The sequence below is a fragment of the Cavia porcellus genome, unplaced genomic scaffold, assembly GCF_034190915.1.
Source record: "Cavia porcellus strain 051 isolate PalLab524CR breed Dunkin Hartley unplaced genomic scaffold, mCavPor4.1 scaffold_6, whole genome shotgun sequence".
In the NCBI taxonomy this organism is placed as follows: domain Eukaryota; kingdom Metazoa; phylum Chordata; class Mammalia; order Rodentia; family Caviidae; genus Cavia; species Cavia porcellus.
In genome coordinates, this window is record NW_026947489.1 from 76,932,851 (window position 1) to 76,945,478 (window position 12,628).

General features: G+C 38.8%; 2 protein-coding genes across 10 annotated transcripts in view; one reads left to right on the plus strand and one right to left on the minus strand.

Annotated features, from left to right (window-relative positions):
• The window catches only part of Rpa1 (replication protein A1), a 62,138-nt gene extending 59,778 nt beyond the window's left edge, over positions 1 to 2,360 (minus strand). For all 3 annotated transcript variants that reach the window (XM_003469537.5, XM_063251060.1, XM_063251059.1), the window contains exon 1: positions 2,197 to 2,360. In XM_003469537.5, coding sequence (XP_003469585.3) covers positions 2,197 to 2,229 — 33 coding nt within the window. In that variant the 5' untranslated portion in view covers positions 2,230 to 2,360. The remainder of the gene's footprint in view (positions 1 to 2,196) is intronic.
• An 81-nt stretch (positions 2,361 to 2,441) lies between these two features.
• Smyd4 (SET and MYND domain containing 4) overlaps positions 2,442 to 12,628 on the plus strand; it is a 55,832-nt gene continuing 45,645 nt past the window's right edge. For 4 of the 7 annotated variants that reach the window (XM_003469538.5, XM_063251055.1, XM_013152240.3 and 1 more), the window contains exons 1-2: positions 2,521 to 2,807; positions 3,556 to 3,701. In XM_003469538.5, coding sequence (XP_003469586.2) covers positions 3,568 to 3,701 — 134 coding nt within the window. In that variant the 5' untranslated portion in view covers positions 2,521 to 2,807; positions 3,556 to 3,567. The other 3 variants (XM_063251056.1, XM_063251058.1, XM_013152236.3) reach the window with 2 other exon arrangements.

The window sequence follows — 12,628 nt, forward strand, 5'->3', positions numbered from 1 at the left end:
ACCATGTTGTGTACATGTACTATCTCCCCATCATGAATGTAGTATGTACTGTAAATATGTACTAATAAAAATTTTAAAATTATAAGCAAAAACAAAGTGAACAGTGTTTTTTGTCATTTCTGTTTTAGTAATGATAACTGATAAAATTAAAAGTAGACATTAAAAAAAGTGGAAAACCAGCTGGGTATGGTGGGGCATGTTTGTAATTCCAGTATTCTGGAAGATTAAGGCAGTAGGATCATAAATTTGGGCAATTTACCAACTTAGGGAGAGTGTCTCAAAAAAAAAAAAAAAAAAGGTGAAGTGTGAAGGCCCACTCTAGGTTCAATTTTCAGTACTGTAAAAAGAATAAGTTACCACTCCTAATTTGTCTTAAAGGTACAAGGCAACAGCTATAAAGTCAACAAGCACCACAAAATGCCATCTCTTTTTAGGTTTCAGCATTTATACATTCCCAGTTTCTTCAAATATTTACTTGACTCTGGTAATTGTTCTTCTGGTTTTCTCTCAAGTTGTCTTTCTTTTCTACTCATCTGTCCTCCTCTTTCCAATGCCTTATTCACTCATACAAGCAGCAATTTATCAGGCACCTAAAACTCGCCACCACTGCCACAGTGAGGGAGGGAGGGAGGGAGGGAGGAATGAAGAACAATCCAGGCAGCAGGCAGAAGAAAACAAGAGATTAAAAGGCCTTTGGAAGGCAAGAATCTGTACTATAAATTTAAATTTTTTTAAAAGCCAGAAGAAGGTGAGATCAAGTGGAAATATGATGTGATGGGAATGGCTGGAGGAGAGCACATTGAGTGAGGCAAGAAACAGTGGCAGTTTGTAATAGCTACATCTTGGAAACCACCCAAATGCCCACAACTGACGAATGGATAAAGATGTGAGTTTTTTATACAATGGAGTATCACTCAGCCATAATGAAGGGTAAACTTGAGACATTTTTAAGTAAATGGATGCACTTAGAGAACATACTCTTACTGAAATAAATAGGACACATGTATAAACACTGCATTGTTTCTCTGCCATGAGAAATCGAAAGTGAAAGTAAGGACCAAACTGTTTAACAGATATGTTAAAGAAAATATTCAAATGGGAAGAGGAACTAGGGAGTGGGAAGGAGGAAAGGTAGAACAGGAAAACAATGAGAAAAGAAGGAAAAAATGGAAACAAAGCTTTTGTGAACAACGAGGGACGAGAGGTTAAAGGGAAGGTAGGGAATGGAGAAGAAAAGAATCAACACATATCATGTACAGATATAAATTCCCTATGATGAATATGACCATTCTATATACCTAAAATGTACCAATAAACAATTAGAAAAAAAAAGAATTGGCGCCCACGTGGAGAGAAGGAAACGAACTTAAAACATCAATACGGAGATATTTATACTTCACTTGGTCAGGAAGCAGACATCCAGAATGTGGAAAGAATGAGTCCTTAATTTCTGGCTATGGTAACAAACAGATACTGGGGCCATTCGTTAAGGACATCAAGTAGTCTAGACTTAAAATAACGGATTTGCTTTGGGATTCATTTAAGATATCTTGTAGATAGAAGCAGCGAATCAGCACGAAGTCAGTGAACTGACATCTACAAGGTAACAAAAACTGCTTTGCAGGGACAGAGCCTGGAGAACCTTTGAGAGTACAAAATTTACAGAGGAGTATGAAAATAAGAAAGAGGAAAGGCCCGCCAAGCTGAGCCACAGAACTTAAAATCAGTGTTAACAAAAGCAATCATCAACAGGGTCAAACACTGCGGAGAATCCAGGTAAGCTACTAACTGAAGTGTCTGTCAAGTGACTTGAAGGCCACTGGTTAATTTCAACCAATATTTTTTTCTACGGTGATCAGGAGACTCTGATTGCCGAGAACTAAAGAGCTAAATGCAGGTAAGAAAATAACTGAAAACCGACAACTAGAAAAGTTTGTGGACGGGGGAAAGGGAAAAAGATGGCCACAGGAGAGGGAGGGACGTTTGTTTCGTTTTGTTTTCTTAAGTAGAAGAAATGTGAGTATGTGTAAAAGACGAGAAGTATCTCTCAAAAGGGGTTGATGATGGGAGAGTGACCCCCACAACCTGGCTGTTCCCCTACAACCCCGCGATCTCCCTCCCCCACCATTCTCCACTCTGCACTACCCCGGGGCACCGCCACCCAGGCCGCTCCCAGATCCACTGCGGTTTTCTTACCGCAATGGCCCCTTCGCTCAGCTGGCCAGCCATGGCTCCGAAACGCTTAACTCCCGCGCTCTCGCTCCACTACAAACCCAGCTTCACTAACAGGCGCAGATGGGGGAGCGGGCTGTACCGTGATTGGCTGGAGGAGTTGTGTGCTCCTCTGACGCCCCCGACGTGCGCACCGCGAGGAGGCGGGCCTAGGGGCCGAGGAGCCACCCTATTGGCCAGGGTGCGGCAAGCGGCTCACGTGACTCGCTCGAGTCAGGGTTAGAGGCCTGGTGGCGAGATGGCTGGTTCTGGGGCGGGGCGCGGAGCGGAATTGCGCGCCGGGTAGGGAGCAGCTGCTGCGGGGAGTGCGGGTGGCCAGTTCCGGGAACGTTCCCTGCTGCGTACATACCCGGACAAAATGGTAGCTCAGAGGACAGAGGTGTTTCCTGACAACACTGCTGCTAAATATAGTCAAAGCAATGGCCTGGTTCTCTCAGCAGCCCGGTGCAAGCCTCCCGCCTATGTGAGACCGGGAGTTTGACCCAGCACCTTCCCTTGTCGGTAAATAAGGGCTACTCCCTCGGAGGAGAGCACAGCCTTTCGGAGAGTCTCCACGTGAGGAGCCCAAAATCAAGGTAGATGCGTGGGGGCCCCACGTGTGGTGGACTCACAGATGGAAAATCACGGAGTCAAAGATGTGCGGGAATTTAGTAGGTGGACTCCAAGTGAGGGACAAATGGTCTGTGCAAAAACACTGAAAAGATGAAATTTCACAAGCTGGGGTTAGCAATGAGTATACCTTCCTATCGTGGGATGCAGAGGAAGGATAGAAAAGTGAGCAAATAAAGTTGAGCTTGTGCTGGGTTCTCTTGTATGCAAGGAACGTTGATGAATTTAAGGCAGAAGACAGGTCTATCTCAGTGTGGAGGTGGGTTGGAAGGGGAGGGTAGTTATAACAACACTGGAAAGAATCGCTGACAAGATGATAAGGACTTGAACTGGACGAGTTAGGTACTGAAGCAGAAAATTGAACTATGTAAGACAGAAATATTTAATTTAATTTCTGGGGAAAAATCCAGAAGGACTTGACCATCTAGAATAGATTGAGGTCATGAAGGACCTAAGGGAGTTATGTATAGTAATCTAATTCATCTTCATATAATCACCACATAAATAGTCTGGAGAACAAAGTAGGCTTTTAGTAAGTATTTCTAAATGAAAGGATGTTGAATGAATTAAACTAACATCCTTCAACCTTTGAACAACTGTAGAAAAACACATCAGGAACTGATTTTGTTATTTATGATTGATTGGATGAATTTCTTTCTCTGGAATTATACTTCTGTAGAAATTTGAATTCCTGTTTTCTTATTCACTTCATAGGTTGAAAGGAGCATGGATCTGCCTGTAGATGAATGGAGATCATACCTACTTCAGAAATGGTCTTTACTCCCAAAGTCAGCTCAGGTCACAATTTCTACTGCAGAGACTTTGAGTGAAATCTTTCTTCATTCTTCTTTGTTTCTTCGGTAAGTGAATGGAAGGTTTAACGAGAGAAATTTTGATTTGGAAAACATTTTCTTGTCATTTGTGCTGATGTAATATGTCTTTTTGATGGCATGGTTATATTCAGGGGCATTTATCAGTTCTTGCTGTTTTTACAGGATTTTTTAACTTTTAAAAACTTCAATTATAGCCGGTCGTGGGGGCTCACGCCTGTAATCCCAGCACTGGGGAGGCTGAGGTGGGAGGATCATTGCAAATTCGAGACCAGCGTGGGCTACAAAGTGAGCTCAAGGCCAGCCTGAACTGCATAGCGAGACCCTGTCTCAAAAAAGACAAAAAAAATAAAAACTTCAATTATAAAACAGGGGCGATATCAAGACTGTCCCATAAAAGACCTACAGTGTGCCTTAGTACGGAGGTCCTGGATTCAATCCCTAGTACCAAGGCGGAAAAAAAATAAGTGTTCAAGGGGCTGGGGATTTAGCTCAGCGGCATAAGTGCCTGCCTTGCAAGCAGGAAGTCGTGAATTCAATCCCCGGTACCGATAAAAAGGAAAAAGACAAAAAAAAAAAAGTAAGTGTTCAAATTCAGGAAGGATTATAGAAGTCATCTAGTATAATCCCAGAAATTTTTTTCTTTCCTTTGTTTTTGTTTTTGGTATTGCTATGTAGTCCAGGCTGATCTCAAACTCGTGGTGATCCTTCTGCCTCAGCCTCTGAGTGTTGGATTACAGACATGCACTACCATGCCCAGCCATTCAGTGAATTTTTGATCACTTATTTTGTGTCAACCACTGTGCTAGATGCTTAAAGTACATCCATGAACAAAAAATAGGGAAAGATGCTTACCTTTAAGGAGCTTAATTAACTCTAGCAAGGAAAGATAGACAATAAAAACAAATAAGTATATAATATGTTAGAGGTAAGAAGTACAGTAGAAAAAAAAACAGGTTAGAAAAATTAGTGCTGGGAGTAAGAATACAGGCTGTGGTATTAGTATAGTATAGTCACTTATGTCTTACTGAAAAAGTGAATGTGGAACAAAGGCTTGGACTTACTGTAGTTAAAGTAGATATATGAGAGAAAAATATTCCATGCAGAGATCCTAGGTGGGAGTGTGTCTGGCAGATTCAAGCAACAGCAAGAAAGCTAGTGTGAATAAACAGTAAGCCAGAGGAAGAGTAGTAGGAGATAATGTCAGAGAGGTAATGGGGTATGCATGGAAGCTGGAGGAAAGCAATTGGCACAGATCATGGCAGCAAAGAAATAGGGACCTCAGACCTGTAATCAAAGCAGATTCTTTCCCAGATCCTGCATAAGCAGTCACTTTGACTTTGGCTTTGTGAGACCCTAAGTCAAATCCACTTGGACTTGTGAGTCGTAGAATTGTGAGAATTATAAATCGATGTGTTTTTTTTTTTTTTTTTTGTGGTTGTTGTTTGTTTGTTTTGTTTTTTGCTACTGGAGGTCGAACTCACAACTTAGGGCTTGACAGGCAGGCGCTTATGCTGCTAAGCTAAACCCCTGGCCCTAGGTATTGCTTTAAACTGTTAAATTTGTAGTAATTTATGGACCAACAATAGAAAACTAAATAATAGGTTTTTGAAAGAAGAGTGATATGATCTGATTATATTGTAAAACAATTCAGCAAACTACAGCCTGGAAGATAAACCCACCCTCTGCTTGTTTTTTGTATGACCTACACCTTAGAATGATTTTTACAGGTGAGCATTTGTAGTTGATTTGACAATAAAAAAAAACACTGACTTTTGACCCTAATTAAGCAAAGAATATCCATTTCTTTAAAAATAATTTCATTTTTTCTCATTAATACATCTGTATTACACAAAAAAACTGCAGGGCTGGAGATGTAGTTCCAAAAGTTCCAAAAGTGGCAAGGGAACTGCTGATGAAATTTTGGATAATAGGTAGTTTCCCCAAGATAGATTAGTATGCTTTACTAACAGAAAAATGTGAAAATCAACAAGAATCATTATTGAAGTTGTATCACACTGACAGTTGTTCTGGGTGTGATGACACACAACTGTAATCTCATCACTGTGGAAGCCTGAGTCAGGAAGATCACAGGTTCGGAGCTTAGCCTGGGTAACTTAGTGGGACCTTGTCTCCAGATAAAAAATAAACAACAACAAAAAAGGACTGAAAAAATGCAAATCAAAGCCTATTGAAGCACTAAGCATGGTGGCACACACCTATAATTCTAGCACCTGGGAGGTTGAGGCAGGAAGACTGTTGGAAGTTGAAAGGCAGCCTGGGCTACATAGTAAATTCAAGGCCAGTCTCAACTACACGGTAAGACTATCCCAAAAAACTGAAAAATAAACATCTTCAGTCAAAATGACTCTCCACAGGAATTTTTTAAAAAATTGTTGGCAAAGGGGCTGGGGATTTAGCTCAGTGGCATAAGCACCTGCCTTGCAAGCAGGCAGTCATGAGTTCGATCCCCGGTACCAATAAAAAAAAAGACAAAAAAAAAAATCTCTTTCATGTTGGAACTTAGGACTCTGCGAAGCCAAGCCAGCACCTCCCCTCCCTGGTAAGCGGCGGCAGTGTGGCCCACTGCAGCCCTTCCAGGGGGAGAACCAGCAGTGTCTCCTGAGATCCACGCCATGTTGGAACTGAAGATGCTGTGAAAACAAATGACCATTCTGCCTCCCTGCTTAGCAATAGTGAACCTACTGCTACATAGCCTAGAGTCAAATATCCCACTTCCCTTATCCCCCCCCCCCATTAGCAAATGGGAACCAGAAATCTGAGCATCTCCTGGGAGGTTGACCATAGCAAATAAGGGGGACTTCCTTCTACCATTTCTTTGAAGGCAAATATTTTTATTATTGTTTTGCTCTTTTCTGATTAATGGTACTGCTCTATTCAATGTTCTGTTTTGATAAGTTCTATAGTGTTCTGTATTTCATCTCATTTTGATATACGGGATTGAAAGAACAACTATTATAAAGATAACAAAATATACTGTGATACCTATTACTGTTATCTTGGTAACCTGCTGTGAAGTTCTGTACCAATTTCACTGTACGATCCTAGTTGGCTTTATTCTGACTTGTTCTATTGTATACTTTCAAAATAAAAATTAAAAAAAAAATTGTTGGCAAGGAGAGGAGGGTGGGAATATAAATTAGTACAGCCAATATGGAAATCAGTATGGAGATTTCAAAAAAAATTAAAAATAGAAAAAAAAAATCCCTAAATATAGAACTACCATTTGACCTAGCTATAACACTAAAGTCAACATACCTTAGGGATACCTGCATACCCATGTCTATTGCAGCATAATTCACAATATCCAGGACATGTAATTAGCCTAGATGCCCATCAGCACATGAATGGGTAACACAAATGTGGGATGTGCACTGCTTGTGTCTCAATTTTCTCCAAAGCCTCATGCAATCATAGGTGGGACTTTTCAAAGGTGGCTGGATATATAGTGTGTGATTCGAGGGTCAAGGATGTGTGATTACTAAGTCAATCTGATGGTTTGGCATAGTTCTGGGAGTAGATAATGGGGAGGCCCTCATTGGTTGTGAATGTTAGATAAAATACAAGGGCCAGGAAGTGGGCTGCTGTGATCACTACTGCTGCCTTGCTGCCTTCTGCCATCTGTGAACTGTTTCTCCTCTGCAATGTCCCTCTGCCAAGCCACCGAGCCTTGGAACCAGCCAACTGTGAACTGAAGCCTCTACAAATTGTGAGCTAAATAAACCTTTCTTCCTTTAGCTTTAGGGGTCAGGCATTTTGTCTCAGCAACTAGAAAAGTAACTAAGATATACACAATACTGTATTTTTTAACCCCAAAGAAAAATGAAATTCTGTCATTAGCAAAAAAAATGGATAGATTTGGAAACTATCGTGTTAAACAGAATAGTCCTGATTCAGAAAGACAAAATAACGCAAAATTTAAAAAAAATTAGAAATTGGGCTGGGGATGTGGCTTAGTGCAATGGCCCTGAATTCAATCCCTAGTACTGTTTTAAAAAATTAAAAAAAAAAAGATGATGGATTTTAGTGAATTGGAATCTGTAAAAAATAATTGAGAACTAGAGTAGTGTCACCTGCTCATACTGCTAACTACTGAGGTGGCTGAGGCAGGAAGATTACTTGGGCCTAAGAGTTTGATCTCCAAACAAAAGATCAGACGTACATTTTCAATCTGAAAAATACTACTCATAAGTTAGGAATTCAAGTCTTAAGACCGAGTGCAAATTGAACACAGTGAAACATAACACTAGTACAGACCAATCAAAAAGCAAAATAAAACGAAATACAGGAAGAGACAAATGGAAAAACTTACACAATACATGACACATGTGGAACACAACTAGTTTTAACATATAGAAGGAAGACAGAGCAGGACAGAAACAATATTTCAAATATATGACCACAAATTTTCTAAACTTTTGAAAGATATCAATTTATAGATTCCAGAAGCTCAGTAAACCCTAAACTGTAAAGTCACAAAATAAAACAAAGAAAAGTAGGCACAAACCAAGAATTGCAGGCAGCCGCAAGAAACTGGAAAAGCCAAGATAAAAGAAAGAGTTCTCTAGACCTCCAGATGACAATCCATCCCTGCCAACCCTAATACTTGCCACTGGGACTCAGGTCAGACTTCTGCTTTTCAGAACCATAAGGCAATAAATTTTTGTTGGTTAGAGTTACAAAATTTATGACAGTTTTTTACATTGGCAAGAAGACACTAATACTCTTTACTTCTTTAATCCAAGTTAGTGTCACTAGGTAGACCACTACAGTAGCTTCCTAACCATTTTCTTTCTTGTATTCATCCTTAATTTCCTTCCAATCTCTGAGGGCAGGGACTGTATATTTGTTTGTGTTTCTATAAACAATAACATTATAGCTGGGGATATAGCTCAGTGGCACAGCACCTGCCTGGCAAGTGCAAGGGCATTAGTTCTATTCCCATTACAAAAAAAAAAAAAAATCAGCGGTATAAAAATGAAGAACAGTGTAATATCAAAATTAAACACTTAGTAAAAATTAAATGGTAGTTTGGGAGCAGATATGAAGTTCTGAGATTGTATTCTCTAAATGACGTATAAATCAGAACCCTCCATATATATGCAGATCCACAAACTTTCAGGTTCAAGGCTGACATTTTTGTCTGTGTGCCAGGAACCAGGATGGTGGCTGGCACTATGGAGGCACTCAGATATTATTTGAATAAAATAACGATTTCAGTTTGAAACTTGCCATTTCACGTACTTGGTACAATTCGGGTTGGTTATTATAACTCTTAAATGTAAAGTAAAGCATGGGTTTCTCCCTTATGCTTCTCACTCTTTCACAGAAGTGTCTAGTTATAAAGTTTTCTAGTCCTTTTTATGTATTCTCATACATTTGTATATAAATACGCTTATCTTTTTTTATTGTCTATAATATTGTATGCATTATTCTCTAAGATTTTTCAACATCACTTTCATCTTCTTAACCTTGTACTATATAATTACATAACAATTTAGTTATCCTTTCCCTACCGATGGGCAAATAAATATTTTGTTGTTTTATTTTGCTATTATAAACAATGCTTTAGTAAACAGTTGGCATATGTGTTTTTTAGCACATCATTTGGAAATTAAGATAGATTCTAAATAAGGCAGTGCTGTGTCAGTAGCTATAAGCATTTTAAACTGGATGTTACCAAATTGCCTTCTGGAAAGATTTTACCAATATACCATGAACAATGTGAAAACTTACTTTACCATACCCTCACCAATGTTACAAAGTAGAAGTCTTTGGCTTTCCCAAACTTAAGGACAAAAAAAAATCTTTAATTTTCAGTCTTCTGATTACTAGTGAAATAATATTCTTTTTCTAATACTGAAACCCATTTGTATTTCTCTTGTGAATTTCTTATATCCTTTTCTTATTCTTTAGTGAGTCATCTTTTTCTTAGGTATAGATTTTCACAAGTCTAACATGTATAATTCTTTGTCATAAATGTTACTACCTTTTCCTTATCTGTTGTTTTTATCTTTCTTAAGCCATACTTAGCATGTCTTTCATTTTACAGTCAGCTTTCCTTATTCATAGATTCTGCATCCCTAGATTCTCCTAACCTTGGTTGGAGAATATGAAGAAAAAAATCCCAGTGAGTTCCAAAAAGCAAAACTTAAATTGCAGTAAACCTTATGCTGAGTCCCTGTGAAGGACACAATGTATAGGAAGCCCCTGCTTCACCTCCTGCTTCAGACTCCTCTGGAGTCTCGTTTGTGTTTTATGTTGTTGGCCTATTAGGTGTTGAAATGTGCAGGCTTTTCTTTCCTTGTCATTATTCTCAAAATAATACAGTTCAAAAACTGAGTAGCATTTTTGTTGAGCTAATTATTATAAGTAGTCAAGAGATGATTTAGAATAAGGGAGAATGTTACAGGTTATCTGCAAATAATGGGCCACTTTATAGAAGGGTCTTGAGGCCAGGGATATAGCTCAACAGCACAAGCGTCTGCCTGGCAAGTATGAGGGCGTGAGTTTGATCCCCAATATCAAAAAAATAAAGGTCTCAAGCATCTTTGGGTATCTGGAGGGCCGTGGAGCCAGTCCTACTCAGGTAGCAAGGGAAATAGTGTATAATGTGCATATATGTTTATCTTGTGGATTATGTGTATTGTTTAGGATGATCTCTACACTAAGACTCTAAAACTGTGGAACATAACCTAGGTATAGTGACACACACCTATAATCCTAGCACACTGTGAGGCTGAGGCAGGAGGATCACAAATTTGAGCCCAGCCTAGGCAATTCAGCAACTTAATCTGATCCTTTCTCAAAATAAAGGCCTAGTGATGTAGCTCAGTGAAAAGGCCCATGGTTCAATCTCCCATGCAAAAAAGAAAAGTTTAAAAAAAATTGAGTGTTCTTCCAACTTTTTTTTTTTTTTTTTTTTGTAGTTTTGTGCCTTACTTTTAACTCTGTAACCCATCTGTAGTTTTTCAGCTGTAAGGTATACCTAACAATTAAAACTTACATATTTAAGGTATACAATGTGATGTTACAATACATAAATTTATCTACAGTTAATGCTGTTTGATATGAGGAAGTATTCTAACTTTTGTTCCAGATGGACAGTTTTTCCACATTATTTAATGACTGGCCCATTCTTTTCCCAGAACTTCAGAATGCCACACTTAACTGAAAATTAAATTCCCACATCCCCTAAATTCGTTTCTAGACTTATTTTTTATGGAGTATTTTGGAGGGGTGGTCTTTTTGTTTGGTTGGTTGGTTGCTTACTTGTTTTTTTGTTTTTTATGATAGGTTCTTACTATGTAGTTCAGGCTGGCCTTGAACTCACTAAGTGGCCCATGCTGGCCTTGATCTTATAGCCCACTGTCCTGCTTCAGCCTCCCATGTGCTGAGTTTACAGGCATGTACCACTATGCCCAGTAATTTCTAGGTTTCATATCTGTACCCAAACCAAAGGATTTTAATTACCATGACTTTATCATATCATTTTAGAAATCTTTCAGTTTCAAGCAACAGAAACCCAGCTCAAATTATGAAATTCATAGCTGTAAAACTAGGGTGTCCAAAAGCAAATCTGCTTTCAGGTATCCTGAGGTTCAGAGGATGTCATCAGACTCCATATATCTTCATCTCTCTGCAGGCTGTGCATCTGGCAGACATTAACCATTCACTGCCCTGGACATACCCTGATAGCCGAATAACCCAAGGGAAAGAGGGCATCTTTTCAGAAAACTTCTGTGAAAATTTCTGCAATGAACTCGGATGAATCTGATCTTGCTTGCATGCAATCTCATGTGCATCCCTTCAGGGATGCCCAGAGGTGTGGGCGCCTCTGTATCACATGCCCAGCCCTGTTGAGATGTTGAGGTCAGACCTGCTTCATCCCACGGGAGGTTTCCTTGCTTCAACCCAAGGGAGGTTCCCACCAGAATTTATCAGCAGGATGAGGAAAGGGATCTCAAAAGCAAGGAATCCTCTCATAAAAATGGAGAGTTTTGCTATTTATTAAGCCAACTTTTCTACACATATACATAGTCATTGTACTTTTTCAAGAATATTTTGGCTATATTGTGTACATTTCCCCGTGTCAACTTTAGAGTAGGCTTGTCAAGTTCCATAAAAAATGTCGTTGAATTTGTACTGGGCTTGTGTTGGATTCATAGATTCATTTAGGGAGACCTGACGTCTTTACAATATTAAATTTGTTTATCCAAATAAAGGGTTGTCTGGCCATTTATTTAAGGCTTAGTTTATTTCCTTAAATAAAGTTTTATAGTTTTCTTTGTATAGGTCTTGCACACTTCCTGTTAAATTCATTCCTACTTGTACATTTTTATTGTTATGTATAAGCTTTTTTCTTCTCAATTACGCTGTTGTTTGCCAATCCACTTGGAATTTTTAGGTTAAATAACCACATCTGCAAATAGTATACCTCTTTTCCAGTATTTATGCCTTTATTTTACTTTTTAATTTTCACAGTGTTAGTTTGACCTCTAAAACACTGTTGAATAGTAAAAACCATTTAGGACATTTACCATAGGTTTATGGTATATACCTGTTTGAGATTCAGGAAATTTCCCTATATTCTATTTTTTTTTTTAATTTTAAAACAGAAAAAAATAAAAACAATGGTACAGAACTTCAGAACAGAATAATAGGTATTAACAATGGTTAATATGTTGCATGCTGTTGTCTTCAAAGTAGTTGTTCAGACGTGGGGATTTAGCTCAACGGCATAAGTGCCTGCCTGGCAAGCGTGAGGTCACAAGTTCGATCCTTGGTACCAAAAAAAAAGTAGTTGTTCAGATTATCAGACATATGCATGAAAAAAATGATCAAACAATGAAAGCACAAACCATTCTTTTTGTTGGGCTAGCAGATTAATAGTGTAACTATCTATCATATATATCTATATTATGTATACATATATA